The sequence below is a fragment of the Melospiza melodia genome, chromosome 14 (genome assembly GCF_035770615.1).
Source record: "Melospiza melodia melodia isolate bMelMel2 chromosome 14, bMelMel2.pri, whole genome shotgun sequence".
NCBI classification, from domain to species: domain Eukaryota; kingdom Metazoa; phylum Chordata; class Aves; order Passeriformes; family Passerellidae; genus Melospiza; species Melospiza melodia.
In genome coordinates, this window is record NC_086207.1 from 2,348,889 (window position 1) to 2,366,090 (window position 17,202).

Genomic DNA, 17,202 nt, shown 5'->3' on the forward strand with positions numbered 1-17,202 from the left:
GCGCCCCCGGCACCGGCGGAGCCCGGCCTGCCGCGGGGTCCCCGGGTCTCTGTGTCCCTGTGTCCCCTCGTCCTCGTGTCTCCCTTTGTCCCAGTGTCCCTTTGTGCCCGTGTCCCTGTGTCCCTTTGTCCCTGTATCTCCCTGTCCCCGTGTCCCCCGTCCCCGTGTCCCTTTGTCCCTGTATCTCTCTGTCCCCGTGTCCCCCTGTCCCCGTGTCCCCCTGTCCCCGTGTCCCTCTGTCCCTGTATCTCCCTGTCCCCTGTCCTCGTGTCCCTCTGTCCCTGTATCTCCCTGTCCCCGTGTCCCCCTGTCCCCTGTCCCCGTGTCCCTCTGTCCCTGTATCTCCCTGTCCCCGTGTCCCCCTGTCCCCGTGTCCCTCTGTCCCTGTATCTCCCCGTCCCCCTGTCCCCTGTCCCCGTGTCCCTCTGTCCCTGTATCTCCCCGTCCCCCTGTCCCCTGTCCCCGTGTCCCTCTGTCCCTGTATCTCCCTGTCCCCCTGTCCCCGTGTCCCTCTGTCCCTGTATCTCCCTGTCCCCGTGTCCCCCTGTCCCCGTGTCCCTCTGTCCCTGTATCTCCCTGTCCCCGTGTCCCCCGTCCCCTGTCCCCGTGTCCCTGTATCTCCCCGTCCCCCTGTCCCCTGTCCCCGTGTCCCTCTGTCCCTGTATCTCCCTGTCCCCGTGTCCCCCTGTCCCCGTGTCCCTCTGTCCCTGTATCTCCCTGTCCCCGTGTCCCCCGTCCCCTGTCCCCGTGTCCCTGTATCTCCCTGTCCCCGTGTCCCCCTGTCCCCGTGTCCCTCTCTCCCTGTATCTCCCCGTCCCCCTGTCCCCTGTCCCCGTGTCCCTCTGTCCCTGTATCTCCCTGTCCCCCTGTCCCCGTGTCCCTCTGTCCCTGTATCTCCCTGTCCCCGTGTCCCCCTGTCCCCTGTCCCCGTGTCCCGGCCGGTGCTGCCCTCTGGCGGTGGCTCGCGGCGCTGGCGGCTCTCGGTTCGCGGCCCTGTCTCTGGCGGGAGCTGGGCCGGGCCGAGGCCGCGGCTGCTCCGCGTTTCGGGAGCGCCGGTTCTCGGGAACCGGGACCTGCTCTCCTCTCGGTGCCTCCTCGCCAGGAGCCAGGGCTGCCCAGCACCCCCTGAGCTGTGGGAAGGCTCTGTGCAGAGGTTCCTGGCCCGGCCGCTCCGTGCCTGGCGCGGGCTGGGATCAAGGGACAAAGTGGCCCTGGCTGCCTGTCCGATGGCAAATGCCCCTGGAATGCTGCTAATCTAAACTCTGAGCTCTGCAGCCAGTGTCAATGGGTATTAATGGATATTTGCCCTCTGGTACCACCACCAAACACAGAACTCCACCTCCCTAACAGTGGCAACTGCATTTCAGATCATAGATTTTGTGAGCCTAATGCTCTGAAACTGTGTGTGACCCTCTGGGCCTCTGCAGTTTTAGTGGCAGTGAGTGAGGCTGGGGACAGTGCCCACCCTGCGCAGCCTCCTGAGTGGCTTCACTGTGCCCTCCACACTTCCCTTCTCTCTGCTGAAGCATTTCATTCCCTCTGCAGGAGAACCTGTACAAATTGCAATGAGTCTGGACATTGCAAGTATTTCTAGTATATCTGAGAGTGACATGGTAAGTGAAAAAAAAATTTTATTTTACAAGATAAGATTGAGATATGCCTGAGAGACTTCACGTGTATTCCCGTGTATCCAGCACAGAAATGGTCATTTTGAAACTGCTTTGCTGTTGGGGGCTGTTGACCACTTTCAGCAGTGGGATGAAAACAGAGCTCATTTATGACTGCAGACTATTGTCCTGGTTTAGGGCTAATTTGGGAGGAAACTCCCAAAAGGGTTCCTCTAGAAAGCAGATTCAAGTGGCCGCTCCCTCAACTGGTTCCTGAAAATATTTCCTTGTAGATAAATGGAAAAACCTTGTTATTTAGCAAGCAAAGTATACACAAGCATAAAAAATTAATAATATTAAACAATAAAACCTCTTGCTGTTCTGAAGAGATGGCAAATTCAGAAAGTCCTTTTCATGCCCTGTAGCTTGGCTCATCAGTCTGTTATCAGTCCCTCCCGTGCTGGAATGCCGTGTCCTGGACCCGGTGGGCCACAGGCATGAGCTCCTGGTGTTTTTCTGGGTTTTCAGTCTAGAGCGGGTTCGAACAGTTCCAAGAAAAAGAATGAAAAACACAGTTCAGGGAACTTCTCTGCCTCTGCTAGCTAAAAACTAACTAAAAGCAAAGGAGAGCTCTGTCCCACTGTCTGTGCTGCAGACAACCCAGTCTGTGAGAAGGAATGTGGGGGAGCAAGTGCAGTTTCTGAAAACAAACTGCACACTTCTTTTCTCCTGCTTCACTTTCAGAAGCAGCTTTAAAGGTGCAGAACTTAATATCCAGCATAAACAGAGCAGACAATTAGGAATACAAACATCTTAACATCACCCTAAGACAACTGTGTAGATGCCATCGTAATGTGGGCTTACAAGAAAAAAGAAGGGGTTCCAAAAGTCCTACTGGTCAAAAACTCAGCACCTTCTGGAAATCAGACCCCATGGAAATAGAAAAAAATCAATCCTGTGCGGCATCCCTTGTGAGAAGGAAGTTGGATAGTCCAGCAGTGCCTGTGGTGTCCAGAAGGCTCAGCAAAGCATCAGCTTCAGAGCCAAGTGGGGCTGCTCGGGGGCAGGCCAGACTCAAGTTAATCCCAGTGTTCTTAGATTCAAAATTCCTATTAAAATAGAAGGCACAAGTTTTCTTTTTTGACTTGTTTGGGGTTTTTCTTAAGGTGTCCCTGACATAACAGGTTGGATTCACTTACCTTTTTTCCCCAAAGTGCCAATGCCTCCTTGATGACCAGATTTATAGTACGTGTGGAGTTTCCTAGCTCTAGGCAATGACTGATCTGTAATGTCAATGGCTTGTGGGGTGGCCTCAAGCGTGTGCTTCCTATCTGTTCTCTGCAAAATGGGCACATAGGCATCAGTTATAAAAACTGCCTATTAAAAACATAAAGTACTGTAAATTATAATCTTTAGTCCTCAAACTCCACACCTTAGAGTGGAAATGTATTAGAAATATTACAGAGTGAATGAAACTGTGACAAAAGTGAAGCTTGAAGCCTGGCTGTGCTAGGTTGAATAAGGATGTGTTCTGTGCCCTGTCACACTCGTGGTGTGCCCAGCTGTGCCGTGCAGGTGCCTGGACACACCTGCCAGGCTCCGCTCTGTTCTGCAGGATTTCACAGCCACCATCGCCCTGCGGCAGCGCTGGACAGACCCGCGGCTGGTCTTCCACGGCAACAGGAGCTTCACGCTGGATGCTCGCCTGGTGGAGCTGCTCTGGGTGCCAGACACCTACATTGTGGAGTCAAAGAGGTCTTTCCTGCACGACGTCACTGTGGGCAACCGCCTCGTCAGGCTCTTCTCTAATGGCACTGTCTTGTATGCCTTAAGGTACAGAGACCTCCAGCTTTGCTGCTGCTGGCTCAGAATAGATTTCCAGAATTACCCTGGACAGGAGCAGGTACCAGCTGTCACAGGGCATGGGTTTGGGGTCAACAAGTCAGCTGTGAGCATTCTCTGCTGATCCATTTCCCCCTGTTCTGGCTTCCAGAAATGCCAGTCAAGGATCAGGGTCTCCCATCATGGTATATGCTGTATCCTGAGGCCTGCTCAGAAAGCTCATGAGTTTAGGTGTCACCTAGGAAAAATCCAGCCAGATGGGGGCACGGGAGGAATGGAAGGAGGACATCACAAAGTATAAGTTCAACTGATAGTGGGAAACCATTTGCTTATCCAGTGACGACTTCTGTTTTTTTACCAAGAAGTGTATTTGTCCATGAACTGCAGGAAGGCACCCAGCACTTGAGTTAGCAATTCCTACAGTGCTCTCCTTAGCTTGCATTAACTGAGTCCCAGTTACCTCAGCTGCAGAGCAAAACTCACCTACCTCCACATCAGAGAAAGGCAGAGTACGTGTGCAGTTAGTCACTGCACCTCAAGTCACAAGTACTGACTCCTTATTATGAGCAAATTGTAGCAATGGGGAAAAAAATGTGACTCTGCACTCTATATCCCACCAGACCAAAGCAAAATTCCTCCTTGGGCTAAATTTTCATTGGGGTGGCTGCAGAGAGCGATTGTTCTTGAGGGTTCTCAGTTAATTGTTCAGGGTTCTCAGCGATTGTTCTTGAGGGTTCTGTTCATATTATGAATCCAAATAATCTAACTGACAGAGCAGAGCTTTGTGATCCAGTTTGCTGTGTAAAACCTGCTCTTATTGCAATTTTCAGAGTTCTTTCTCTCCCTACAGAATCACTACTACTGTTGCCTGTAACATGGACCTGTCAAAATACCCTATGGATACCCAAACATGTCGGCTGCAGCTAGAAAGCTGTAAGTATAATGTTCTAGAAAACTCTAAATTTTTTTATTCATAAGTAACTACACATCTTGAATATTTGGATTAAGCATGGCAACTTTCTGGAGTAGATTTTTATTCCTGCAAATTACAATGTCCAAAAGAAAACAACTTCTGTGTCATCATTCTTCAAAGGTTTGTGTTGTAATCCACAGCCCAGAAAATTCCTGTCACTGTGCAATTTATGCAAAAAGTGGTAATAAAGAATATTTATTAAAGTGTAGATAATTAAATCTTGCACAGAAAGGATGAAGTAATGTTGGCTGGTTTTCAAAATTCAGATTCTTTTGAACACACAGCTTCTTCAAAACTAACTTGCAAGGTAAGTACCTGTGACAGAGTACAAGAAGGAAAAATTCTCACATCTTTAGCTAGCTAATACCTGTTGCAGCCCCGAAATCCCCGCTGTAAAAGGACTTGGGGAAGGGTGGTTCTCACTAGAATTAGAGTTGAATGTGGCTCTCAAACTCCTGAGCTGAAATCAGGGCCAAACCCCGGTGTGTGTGATACCTGCCCCCCCACTAGGGAGGGGATACAGAGGATGGGACCCTTGTCAACAGAAGAGTGTCAGACTGAGAAGTCTCAAGAAGAGGAATTATCAGTGAGTTCTGCTCTCAGTTAGATTAAAAGCTCACCTAAGGCAATGCTGGCTGAGAAAGACTCCAAGGCAGTGTGGGCCACTGCAGGGTTGCTGTCCCAAAGCTCAGCCAGTGCAGTGCTGCTGCTGCAGACCTGTGATGAGCATGCAGCTCCTGCTGCACGACACAAAACCAAACTTCCACCATCCCAGCACGGAAAAGACCAGATTTTTAACTTCTGGGGTTGCAGCATAAAGCATCTAGGGAAGAACATATTATTTTCACATTAAAATCATATTAGTTCACCATGGTTAACTTTATTACAAGGAATAGCTGCTGAAATAATAATGATTGGCCTCTTCTGCTAAAGTGGAGCATGTTTAGTCCTGGTTTAAAACTGATTGGGTCCTACATCATGCTCAGTTGCAGTATAATTCCAATGAAATTACATACATATTGCCCACTGGAGATTTCATTAGGATAAGTGCCCAGAAATAATGCTATTTAAATATACGCCAGATGAATTAACAACAATCTATCACTTATAAAATTTTCCTGATTAACCACGATTTATAAAACCACTTAGGAACTTTGAAAAGTCACATGCTTAGGATTCTACTCAGGGATTCATGCTCTGGACACCTAATTTAGGAGTTCATCACGCCCAAGCTCTGGTAATTTGTGTCTAATAAGAAAACACAATTAGATGTAAATAGAGCTGCAACTTCATCTGATTCCTTCTACCAGGACAAATGGTTTATTATCAGAATCACAGCGTCCCTACTCATGGTCTCAAAGAAGGGCTCTTAATAAAAGAATTAAATCAATGAAACTGATGGACTTGTTTCCTAAATTAAGTCAAATTTTTGAAGGGAATGGCAGGCTGGCAACTCAGTACAAGATTTACCCCTCAGACTGAGGTATCTCTCAGTCTAACGTGAGGTTATGTCATCCCTGGAGGTACACACTCAGATGGCATATATGGAGTCCCACTGCTTTGAGGCAGGAATTTGGTGTTACGTAAATGTTGTGTGCATTTATTTGTCCTCAGTAACTTCATGCCTTTGAGGATATGAGGAATGATGTGTAGAAAAGGTTGTTTTTATGAGCAGGTTTCCTGGACAATGTGTACCCAGTCAGAGGAGCCTGGTTAATAACCACATAGCAGTCTCAGCTGTAAGCTCCTGACTAACTGAAAATGCATTTTCTGATGTTTTGAAGCACTTGAATAGATGACTCAGTGAAATGTGCTTCTGCTCTGTGGTAAGGGGCTCAGTGAGGTCTGAATTCTCTTTGTTAACCACTGTGTTTCTCCTGCTCTCCTCTCAGACACCAGAGAGAGAGTCTGTATTTGAGGGTTAACGACGGCAGTACTAATATCCCATTGTATGTAATCAAGCTGTGCATGACAGCAATGCATTATCTTTGAAAACATGAATAGCCCATGAAAACAACTGCAGCAGGCTCTCAGCAGCCTTGCACGTTGTGTGTCATTCCCAGAGGGGCGTGTTGCTGTCCACATGTGGAGCAGCAGACCGAGGGCAGTGAAGGAAGCGCAGCCGATGTCCCCGCGTGGTCAGACACAGCTCAGGGGCCTCTGCCCAGTGTGCAGGGCCAGGATCAGGGCTCTGCTCCCCACAGCAGGCACAGCTGGGCTCTCCCTGGCCACAGCAGTCACACAGTGTCTGTGTTCTCCTCAGGGGGCTACGATGAGAACGATGTCACCTTCACCTGGCTGAGGGGGAACAGCTCCGTGCACGGCCTGGAGAAGCTGCGGCTCTCCCAGTACACGGTGCAGCGCTACCACACCCTGGTCTCCAGGTCTCAGCAGGAGACAGGTAAAGCTGGGAGAGCAAAAAGCACTGAAAGCTCTTGGGTATTCCCCCTCCCATCTCCTGTCCTTCTGTGGGCCAGGATCGTTTGACTCAGTCCTGAACCAGTAAAGCCTTTAGCAGATCTTAATCTCACAAAAAGACATGAACTGAAAGGTGGTGTCATCCTATTAGTTGCAGTCAGGATATTCTGTAAGATGGAAATCCACAGAAAGATGGAAGTTTAAAATATACTGTATTCATTTGATGTATTTTAATTTTTTTTCCTTCTTCCTATTTTCCTCCACACATACCTGAAGAAACTCTATCCCTTCTATCCAGGTATGCAGTGTATAGGTACTGTGGAAAGCAATGTTTACAGTAACTAGGAGTAAAATTAATTGTTAAAATATACGTTTGTTTGTAAATTACAATTCTATCACAATGGAATAACATATTTTTGTAGATCAGAATTCAATGTCTTTTTCATTATCAATGTAAAATACTCTTTTCTCCAATTACAGATAGTATGAAGGGGGGCAAGACTTCCTTAGAATGACAAGGTTTTAAAAATAACAGTGTTTTGTTGCTTTGTTGCATACACAGCCATGAACAACATGGACTTTGTTTCTACACTTCAAAGGGACTTGTTGTTTATAGAAAAGAAATACATCCTGAAAACAGTACTGTTCCAGCCTCAGAACCCTTATGTCAGTATTTACAACAAATTGGTTTCTAAAAGATGGAGAGCTCAAAAATATACCATTATCACAAATCACTAATGAAAATGTGAGTCTGATTCTCTGCGATGATAAGGCACAGAGTTGCTTTGGGATGTGAGCCCGAGCCTGCTGACATCAAGAGACAATATTTTGTCTGTTTTTCAGCCATCAGGTAAGGCTGAGCCTGGCACTGCCCTTCAGAGCAGGTGCTGGGAAAGGTGCTGTGCTGAGTGTGAAAGGGCAGGTGAGATCATCAGCCCTGCTCTGCTCGGAGCTGAGGCCCTGCTGTGACATGCCTGTCATGCTCAGGGGCAGGAACCCTTTGCAAGGCAGCTGCTGTTCAGATGGGGTTGTTCAGATGCCTCTTTGTCAGTGCTGTGTGTGTCCTCCCATGTCAGGTGTATTACCTACATAAGCTCTGCTGAGCTCCATCAGCTGGTGCTGGTGCTGGGCTGTCCCAGTTTTACTTCAGGGATCCTTGGGAACCTCACATTCACCAGTCTGTTCCTTCATAAACAGGCAGTTACCCACGACTGATATTACAGTTTGAACTGAGGAGAAATGTCCTTTACTTCATATTGGAGACCTATGTGCCCTCCACTCTGCTTGTCATGTTGTCCTGGGTTTCTTTTTGGATCACACTGGACTCAGTGCCTGCAAGAACCTGCATTGGTAAGTTCTTGCCTGAAGAAGGGAGAAGATTTAAGCAGACAGAGAAGCCTTTGAAGGCTGGGTAGATGGTACTTTTCTTGAGCTACCTGCTCAGGGATAAAGGGTCTGCTGGCCTCTGCTGTTCTTTGGGGCAGAGCTGGGTTGGTGTGGAGGAGATGCTGTGGCAGGGACATGTGCCCACCTGCAGGGCTGTGTGTGGCTGAAGCTCTCAGGAGATCCATTGCAGAGTAGAGGACAGGGCACAGGTGGTGTGTTCTGGAGAAAGCAGGATGGAGGGATTTCTTTACTGAAAGCATGAAAAACAAGAGAGCCAACTGCCTGTTGGAGCCAAGCTCCCAAAGGCAGGGAGAGCCTGTGTGAAGCTAGTGATGCTACAAAAGTATTTCAGTTGCTATGATGGATGATTTGGATTTGGTAAGAAGTGATGTGCTTTAACTGGCCAGCAATGGAGAGCAATGACATGAAGAGAAGGGTAGGCCAAGACTTCTCCAAAGTGTCCACAAGAAAAGTGTCTCTCTGTTTCCAAGGAGTTACAACAGTGCTTTCTATGACAACTCTGATGATCGGCTCACGAAGTTCACTTTCAAAAACCAACTGCTTCATTAAGGCCATTGATGTTTATCTTGGCATCTGCTTCAGCTTCATCTTTGGTGCCCTTGTGGAATATGCAGTGGCTCACTACAGCTCCTCACAGAAATGTGCAGCTAAAGTACCAAAAGAGGTAAGGCCCAAGGTACCTTAATGAGGCAGTGGTCTTGGACTGGCAACAATTAGTTCTCCATTAAGTGAACAAGACACATGGTCTTCTTGCTATGGATACATCAACACTGCTTCTCCTAATGGGCACTAAACTTTTGTGTGTAACAAATACATGAATAGCACAGGAATGCTGTGTCTCTGGCAGACTTGTGAGCAGCAGCCTTAGCTGGCAGTCCTGTTGGGTTCACAGGACCACATCCAGAAAGCCAGAAAGGCCCTTGGGCCAGGCACTGGAGTGGGTCCACAGCCCTGAGTTGAGCTCATGTGAGCAGGAAGCACCGCTGCTCCTTTCAAATGCACTCAGAGAAGAGCCAGTATAACACAACTCTTCACTCTTCTATCAAATAACTCCAATAAGGGAGGTGCTTCCCTCTGCCACAGGAAAACTGAACCCTTCTTCCTCCTTTCCCAGAAGACGCTTCCCAACATCTGTCCCACAGTGTTGTGTGGGGACTGTGAGAGTGAGTTGTTCAAGGGCTCAGCTTTAGTGTGAGAAATTAAATAATCAGGTATTGGTAAACTGGTACAGGTAAACTGTAGTCCAGTTGTCATCAAGGGCCCAAATCCTGTTGGGAAAAAGGAGGTTTCCCACTGCAATACTGAGTTCCCAGCCATTAAGCTGCTGTGTAGACAGGAAGTGATGGATATCCTGTAGGAGATGGATGTTGGATTACCCAGAGTAAAACTTGCTCAAGGATCTGAAAATATCTCTAGAAATACAGTGGTGGAAACAGGCATCTCTTGGACCTCAGGCCCTCCTAGGATTAGGCAGCAGCTGAAAGGTGTGTTTGAGTATTGGGATGACCACATATGAAGCTGTACTCTTATGTCTTTATCCTTATGGTCTTCCTCCTCTGCAGGAGAAGACAGACCTTAAAACTGTCCACTCTTGTTTCCTAGGGGCCTGCAAATGAACTGACTGAAGAAATGGAAGAAGTTAACATCACCAACATCCTCAAAAATTCCATCACGAGCTATAAACAAAAAATCAGCTTCACAAGCATTGAGATTTCCAGTGATAATGTTAACTGCAGTGACTTGACCATGAAAAATCATGAGAAAATCAAATGTGTCTTGAGGAACAAAATGCACAGGATCATTGGTTATTTCACAATTCAGAACCCTGGCAATGTGGACCACTACTCCAAATTGCTTTTCCCTTTGTTTTTCATGGTGGTCAATGTGTTTTACTGGGCTTATTATCTATATTTTTAGTAGAAATTAGTTGCTTCATTCTCCTTCTTCAGCAGAAGAGGAATTGTGCTGGAGGGCATCCAGGTACCTAACCTCAGTGAATTCAATGTGGACAAAAAGCTTCCTTGTGTTTCCTGAGGTACCCAGCAGAAGTGTGTGAGGTGTGCATGCATCAGCAGCACTGACTCTGACAGCAGCTCTTCAGCTGAGTGGCTGTGCTGGGCTCTTCTGCTCACAGCTGCCTTTCATACCACACCTCACCAGGCTGGAGATGGGTGTGCAGGACTGCACTGGCAGCTGCAGAGCACTACAGGTGGCAGAATTATTTTGGTAGCTTGGAACAGGTTGGAACCTTCAAGATGAGATGTCCCAGAGGATGAATAGGATCATGACTGTTTTTCTTTGTTTGCCAGAGAGAACAGAGGGACTGTGATTGCCTCCTCAATAGCTGCTCTGTTGCAGTGAGAGCCCTGAGGCAGCAGCAGGAGCTCAGTGCAGTGCAGCACAGTGGGATGCTTCTGTGCATGGTGCTGCTTTGTCCTGGATGGTGCAGTGCCAGGATGGTGATTCAGTACTGCACAGTGGTGCCTCACTGCTTTTAACCTGTAACTCACTGAGGTAACCCTCACTTGCTGAAGTTCTCCAGCCCTGAGACAGACGGAGGGTTGTTGTTTGTCGAGCTGCATTTTTTCAGAGATTTGGGAACATGACATAGAGGCAACAAAATAATTTTGTAACCCATCTCTTATACTCTTCCTGCTGCACTGCACGTGAACAGATTCTACCACTTTCCATGTCTTCCTCACAAATTATTTTCTGTCCTGGAGAATGCTTCCTTCGGCCTTCACTGCGACAGGCAGCTCTCACTCCTTGGCAGCCACAGGCACAAGCAGCCGTTTGCCATCCCCTCCTTTACGTGGCTGTGCAGCTGTGGCAAGCCAGCAGTGCTGCTGGGTGTGAAACCTGCATGGGTTTGGGGCAGGCTAGTCTAAATCACCCTTTCACTCTCTCACTTTACTTTTAGGCTGAAACACTGTTACTTTTTTGAGAAAAACCATATTCTAAGTGGGCTCTGGAAACTACCTGAAGTCAGCTTTATTTATCCTGCAATCAGCAGAAGCCAAAGTTTTCTTTTAAAGATAAATGAAATGCGGCCACACAGTTACATTAAAGAACCAAATTCTATTTGGTACTGTGTAGCTTAAGAATACTGAAAGTCTTTATTTGCTGTTTGTAAAATGAACGTTTTATGGCAGACTCCCCACCTGGCGCCCTTTTTTGGTGTGTGCTGCTCTCATCCCTGAGAGGGGGCAATGCTGCAGGTCTGTGGGCACAACTGGGACTGCCTGCACTGGCTCCATTCAGCAGAGCTCTGGCTGGCTGAGGCCTCTCAGTTTGTAGCTTGTGTTAGAGTCTCAGCATGCAGTGTTTGCTTAGCTTAAGGATCTCTTCTTGGGGGTTCCTAGAGAAGGTGAACAGAGCACATGAGACTATAGATTTTTTTACCTTAATAACTTTTTATTGAACCACTTCACCACACTGTACTTTGAGAGGTCTAACCCACATATTCATAAATCATCACTTTAACAAAGAGCAGCACAAGAAGACAGAGGCTGACAATGGCAAGCGGATAAACACAAACTCCAGTAATGAAGTGTTGGCTTGTATATACTGGCATTTGAAGTCCATTCCATAAAATGTAATAAAGTGAATGTTTGTGATATGAACACAACCCCTCAGAGAGATTCTCTACCAAGAAAAAAATCATCTCTTCTCTCTCTATTGGTTTCTTTCTTTAAAACCCAACTAAAATGCCATTATGTGTTTTACACTAGTCACCAAATATTAATGTTAACAAAAGGAATTTCATTGTACAAAGCCCTCCAAGATGATCGAGTTCAGCTGTTTCCCCAGCCCTGCCAAGGCCACCACTAGCCCCTGTTCCTAAGTGCCAAATCCACATGGCTTTTAAATCCCTCCAGGGATGGGTACTCCACCCCTGCCCTGGGCAATCTGTTCCAATGCCACCACCTTTCCGTGAAGAAATTTCCCCAAAATCCACCCCGGGCCTGCCCTGGCCCAGCCTGAGGCCGTTCCCTCTGCTCCTGTCCCTGTTCCCTGGAGCACAGCCCGACCCCCCGGCTGTGCCCTCCTGTCAGGAGCTGTGCAGAGCCACAAGGGCCCCCTGAGCCTCCTTTGCTCCAGGCTGAGCCCCTGCCCAGCTCCCTCAGCCCCTCCTGGGGCTCTATTCCCTTCCCAGCTCCCAGGCTGCTCCTCACATGACTTCTGCCACAGACGCTTTCCCAGAAAGGCCTTCTCCAACCTGCACAATCCTGATTTCAGCAGGTGGCTGCTCTCAGGGCTTGCTTTCATTTGCCACAGCTTTTGTTATGACTTTGCTGGCACCAGGGGTGAATTTCCCTCAAGAGACAGGAGTAGTTTATGCAAGATCCATGTGCAGCAGAGACAAGGTGAGAGAAAGTTGCTTATATCACAGCTTGGATTCTGGTTGCTTTCCCAGAGGAAGACCAAGATAGAATATCTCTGCATTCACTGTCATGGAGAAGACTCAGTACTGCTGTGAGAGAAAGCAGGAGCATCTGAAGGAACATCCCCCAAAACTTCCTCTCTGTGCCTGATTTCCCGGCTGGTTTTAGGGACAGGTAGTTTTTGCTAATGTGACTTTGCATTATAAAGTTTCCTTTGCTTTGGAAAATATTAACTTTGCTCCATAGACAGACAAGCCCTACAGTTATAGCTGGAATATCCTAAATATTTAGTTCCCAGTAATAATAGGCTAAACTATAGCACCACTAGAGGCAAAACCTACATTATTTGAAGTGAAACTTCTCACAAATATCCAGCTATGAAGTAATTTTATATCAGTTGCTCTTATATAAACTGGAAAAGGCAAACTGTCCTATCCATCAGCATTAAGGTTTGCAATAAAAATTACTCTGTATTCATAGCAAATTTGGAGATCTCCCTTTCCATTAGACTTTCCCAGGAAACACTGTGGTTGCCACCCTGATGAACTTTGCTGGTAGCAGCACCAGTGTCAACTTTGAGCTTCAGCCTCCTCGTGTTCCTCCTGTCTCTGCCTCTGCAGGAGGGGGATGGATGGGCACCCACAGCAGCCAGAGATGACCCTGCTGCTCAGACTGCTGCCAAAAGCACCTTGGAACACTGTTGAAGTCAGAACCGTGTCAGGGTTTTCTATTTTGTTTTCTTCCAGCTCCTCTCCAAATGCTCAGAGCACATTTGTTGCAGGTCTGCAGCAGGAGCCAGGCCAGTTTTCCAACATCCTACTGCATGTTGAACCCAGAAGGGACTGAGAATAGTGAGGGGCACACATGGGTGTTGCTGCACACTTTCAAGCCAGCCACAGCCTGGTGGCAGAGGTAAGTGGGTGCCACCCAGAGCCCTACCTGTATTTGCCACCCTTTGCTGCCCACTGCCTGCAGGCCCCCAGTCCACTATCCCATTTCTGTCCTGCTGCTTGTAGCTGGCAGCGTGTGCAAGACTCTTTGTTGTGTTGCTCTTTTATTCTCTGGGTTTGTGGGCCAAGGTCTCATGTGTTTTCCCCAAGCCCTGCTGTATCTGGTAGCACTCTCATGTCACTGGTGATGTACACAGCAACTGCCTTTGACACACAAATTGCTTCACTCTGCATGAAACTGCAGTAAAACTGCAGTAAAACATGCCACCTTAAAGTACTGTGGTCTGTGCAAAATAGAGGGCTAATGGAAAAGTGTCGCAGTACAGCTGGTCTGTAACTGAACAAGATAAATCTGGCCATAACAAATCCAATTTGGCTGACCTAGCTCATTCCAGAAAAGAGGTAACAGAGACCTCACCCAGCCCTGCTCACACTTCAGTGCAGATACCCCATGGCCAGAGAGAGGTCTCATCCAATCAGCCACCTGGGCCTGCAAGATTCAAAGCCCCATGGAAAGGGCAGCCGTAAGAAACTCACTGCTGTTTGCTGATCTTGATCAGTGTGTTGTGCCAGGTGTCTGTCTCCAGCCCAACACCCCATGTAACAGAAAAGCATTCCCAAAACAAAGGCAGAAGGTGGACAAAAGTTCATGGCTTCCTCTCAACAGGAAGAGGAACAACGATGGCTTTTGCTTCTATACAGCAATATGTGGTGGAAGGGTACAGAAAAAGGGTGAAGAGGAGCAGGCTAAATTTGCCCGGCTAGAAATGTGGGCAGGGCATATGGGTGAAATGTCCTCCTGGTATTTTCTGTGAAAGTCTCCTTGCTGCAACTCTCATCTCTCAAGAGAATGACTTCAGGGAAATGCTTGATTAACAGCTGCTGGTGTTTCCAGCATCACCTTTCGTTCTGGGATGGGAGGCTCAGGTGTTTCTGGATAAGGCTGCAGAGTTTTCAGAAATTTAGTGTACTTGAAGGACAGAAGAGACACTGAAGAGGCTTGAAAAGAACCCTTGATATATCTGGCCCCTTGGAAAGAAATAACTTGTAGGAAGAGGAGTCAGTAAGCCTGTATTGAAACAAATCCAGCAGCTGGTACCAGCACAGTGCTATCAGGCACTTCTTTCATCTTTTTAAGTTAAAATTTGTCTGCAGTGACCAATAATGAATATGCTGAAATACATAACAGGAGAAATCTACAGTGAGCCACTGTTGGAGACAGGTGCAAGGTGAGTCATCAAAAGTCTGGTCAAAGCCTTTCATGGAAAGGTCAGCTTACAGGTAGGGGACAAACATTGATTTTGATTTTTTTTTAATTATATGTTAAACCCTAAAAAAATGAACCTACATTTTAAGCTACAAAGAAAAGAATTAACATCTTATTAAAATATGCAAAAATTATAATTATACAATTATAGTCTAATAGCTCTTATAGTCTAATAGCTCCACTGTATTTTGCATATTAGGGAGCAATTGCTTTCTTAAAGCTCATAGCAGAATCATTTACTTGATGCTGGAGAATAAGTTAATTATGGATCTCCTGCCTTTGATTAATGTATTTAATAATCATCTTACAATAGGATTAACTTATAGTTCATGTGCTTACAGTACTAATGATGAGATGAAAGCAGTGTCAGCACATTGGACTGGCCCCAGAAAAGGCCCTGTCTGGAGATCCCAGGGCTGCCCCAGTCTGCATTTCTGGGAGGAGCCAGCACATGGCATCAGCCATGCCCATTTGCCACTTACCTCAACAAAATTAAATACTGCTCTCAGGTGAGCTAAGCACCTTGACTGAAGCTCAGTTCTGGATACTGCGGGTGGAAAAGTTTTCCCAGGAGATGGGTACAGTAGCAGGTAATGCATGTACCCACTGGGCACAGCCACTTGAAGCCTGATCTGAGCCAGTACAACAGGCTGGACATTCTTTAATGCTTCTTTTGGGGACATAATGCAAGTATAAAATTCCTTGGGTAGAAACACATGGAACCAGCCAAGATTTCCTATTTCTAAGGAAGCTCAAGTATAGGTAATTAGTACAGCCTAAGGGACAGAGCACTCTACCTTCTAAACTTGACTCCAAATGTTTAAGGAGAGGAACCATTGCAGGACAGAGAAGGTAGAAGGAACATGTGGAAGATTTCTGTATTTTGCTGTTATTTCTTGCAGGACTCCTGTGCCTATGTAGGAACCAGGTCTGCAAGTCTGGCAGGAGCTGAATTGAGAAACCATCACTTACTTAAAATTCATGTTGACAGAAATAAAAACAGAATAAAGAGCCAAACCATATTTTGACTGGAGGAGCAGTATCTCAAAAATCACCAGCAACAGAATTTCAAATTGCATCAGCCACATCCCTTACTTATTATGATACAAAGCAGAACAATGTGATACAAATCAGAAGCTGAGCATAGCACAGCCCTGGGCTGCTTTGCCGTGTCCCTCCCTGCCCATCACCCAGCCTGTGTTTCCACAGGAAGGTGGCAGAACTCCTTGCACCTATCATGCCATATGGAAATACTGGGGGAAAGCCAGGGAAAGTGCTGCACAGCCAGCACAGCCCTTCCTGCTGAGACCAGGGCACGTGAATGCTGCTCCACGTCCCTGCTCAGGACACGATGCTCCAAGGTGCCATTTCCCAGCTGATGGCAGCCAGCTGCCATCCCTGCTGGGGCTGTGAGCCTCCAGTGCCCTTGTCCTGCCTGGAAGCACAGGGCACAGGGCTGCTTGTCCTGCAGCTCCAGTGCTGACATTCATCCACCGCTGCTTGTGTTTGCTTCTGGAATGTACTTAGGGTTTATTCAAGGTTTGTGCTGAAAAGCAGCACTTCTCCCTACCAAAGCAACCTTCAGGGATTAGAGACATCCTGAAATAATGCATATTTTATTCCTGAAGCAGATGGAACTATGCCTTTAATGTGCCTCTGAAAACCCAGCTGTGCATCTTGCTCTCTCTCCCTGCTCCCCTCTGCTCTGACTGCCACACACCCATCCAGTGTGGGGAGCTCTCCTCAGCTGGTCACAGCTGCCTTGATAATGAAAGACATTCAGAGATTTACCAGGCCACTTCTCCATGTCATACCACAGTGCTTTAACCTCAATTTGTTCCAGGTGATCTCAGGAATCTGTGACCCAGTAACCCTCAGCTGCAGATCATCTGCCAGGTGGCAGCTGTTTAAACAATACTGCAGGCACTTCCAGTTCTTAATTTAGAGGCTGAACCCACCAAGAATTCCGATTACATGAGTCAGGTAAATGCCAAAAATGCTTTCTAGGATATCTGTGATGGGTTTTCTCTATGCCAGCTCCCAGGAGGTGCTTCCTTGCAATACACTCACTGTTTTTCAGCACTAAGATCCCAGGTTTCCTGCGAGATGCCAGACAAACCTCACCCTGCCAGGGGTGTTGCTGGCCTGCAGCTCCTTCCTGCTTTAGCTCCTCTTAGCACAAATGGCTTCACCCCTATAGACATTCCTTTACTTCATATGAGCCTTAGCAAATCCTTGTCCTATAGGTACTCCTCCCCTACAGCTGTCACATAAGCTGTACAGACAGGTAATGAAATAGACTGTGATGACTAGACCCTATAATGCAAAACTAAATGTCCAATTAGGACTTGAT

At 47.2% G+C, this 17,202-nt stretch overlaps 1 protein-coding gene across 7 annotated transcripts in view; it reads left to right on the forward strand.

Annotated features, from left to right (window-relative positions):
- GABRP (gamma-aminobutyric acid type A receptor subunit pi) overlaps positions 1-12,471 on the forward strand; it is a 28,689-nt gene extending 16,218 nt beyond the window's left edge. For all 7 annotated transcript variants that reach the window (XM_063168393.1, XM_063168394.1, XM_063168392.1 and 4 more), the window contains 7 exons: positions 1,546-1,613; positions 3,223-3,440; positions 4,300-4,382; positions 6,686-6,823; positions 8,038-8,190; positions 8,718-8,911; positions 9,850-12,471. In XM_063168393.1, the coding sequence (XP_063024463.1) occupies positions 1,546-1,613; positions 3,223-3,440; positions 4,300-4,382; positions 6,686-6,823; positions 8,038-8,190; positions 8,718-8,911; positions 9,850-10,164 (1,169 nt within the window). In that variant the 3' untranslated portion in view covers positions 10,165-12,471. The remainder of the gene's footprint in view (positions 1-1,545; positions 1,614-3,222; positions 3,441-4,299; positions 4,383-6,685; positions 6,824-8,037; positions 8,191-8,717; positions 8,912-9,849) is intronic.
- The last annotated feature ends 4,731 nt before the right edge of the window (positions 12,472-17,202 follow it).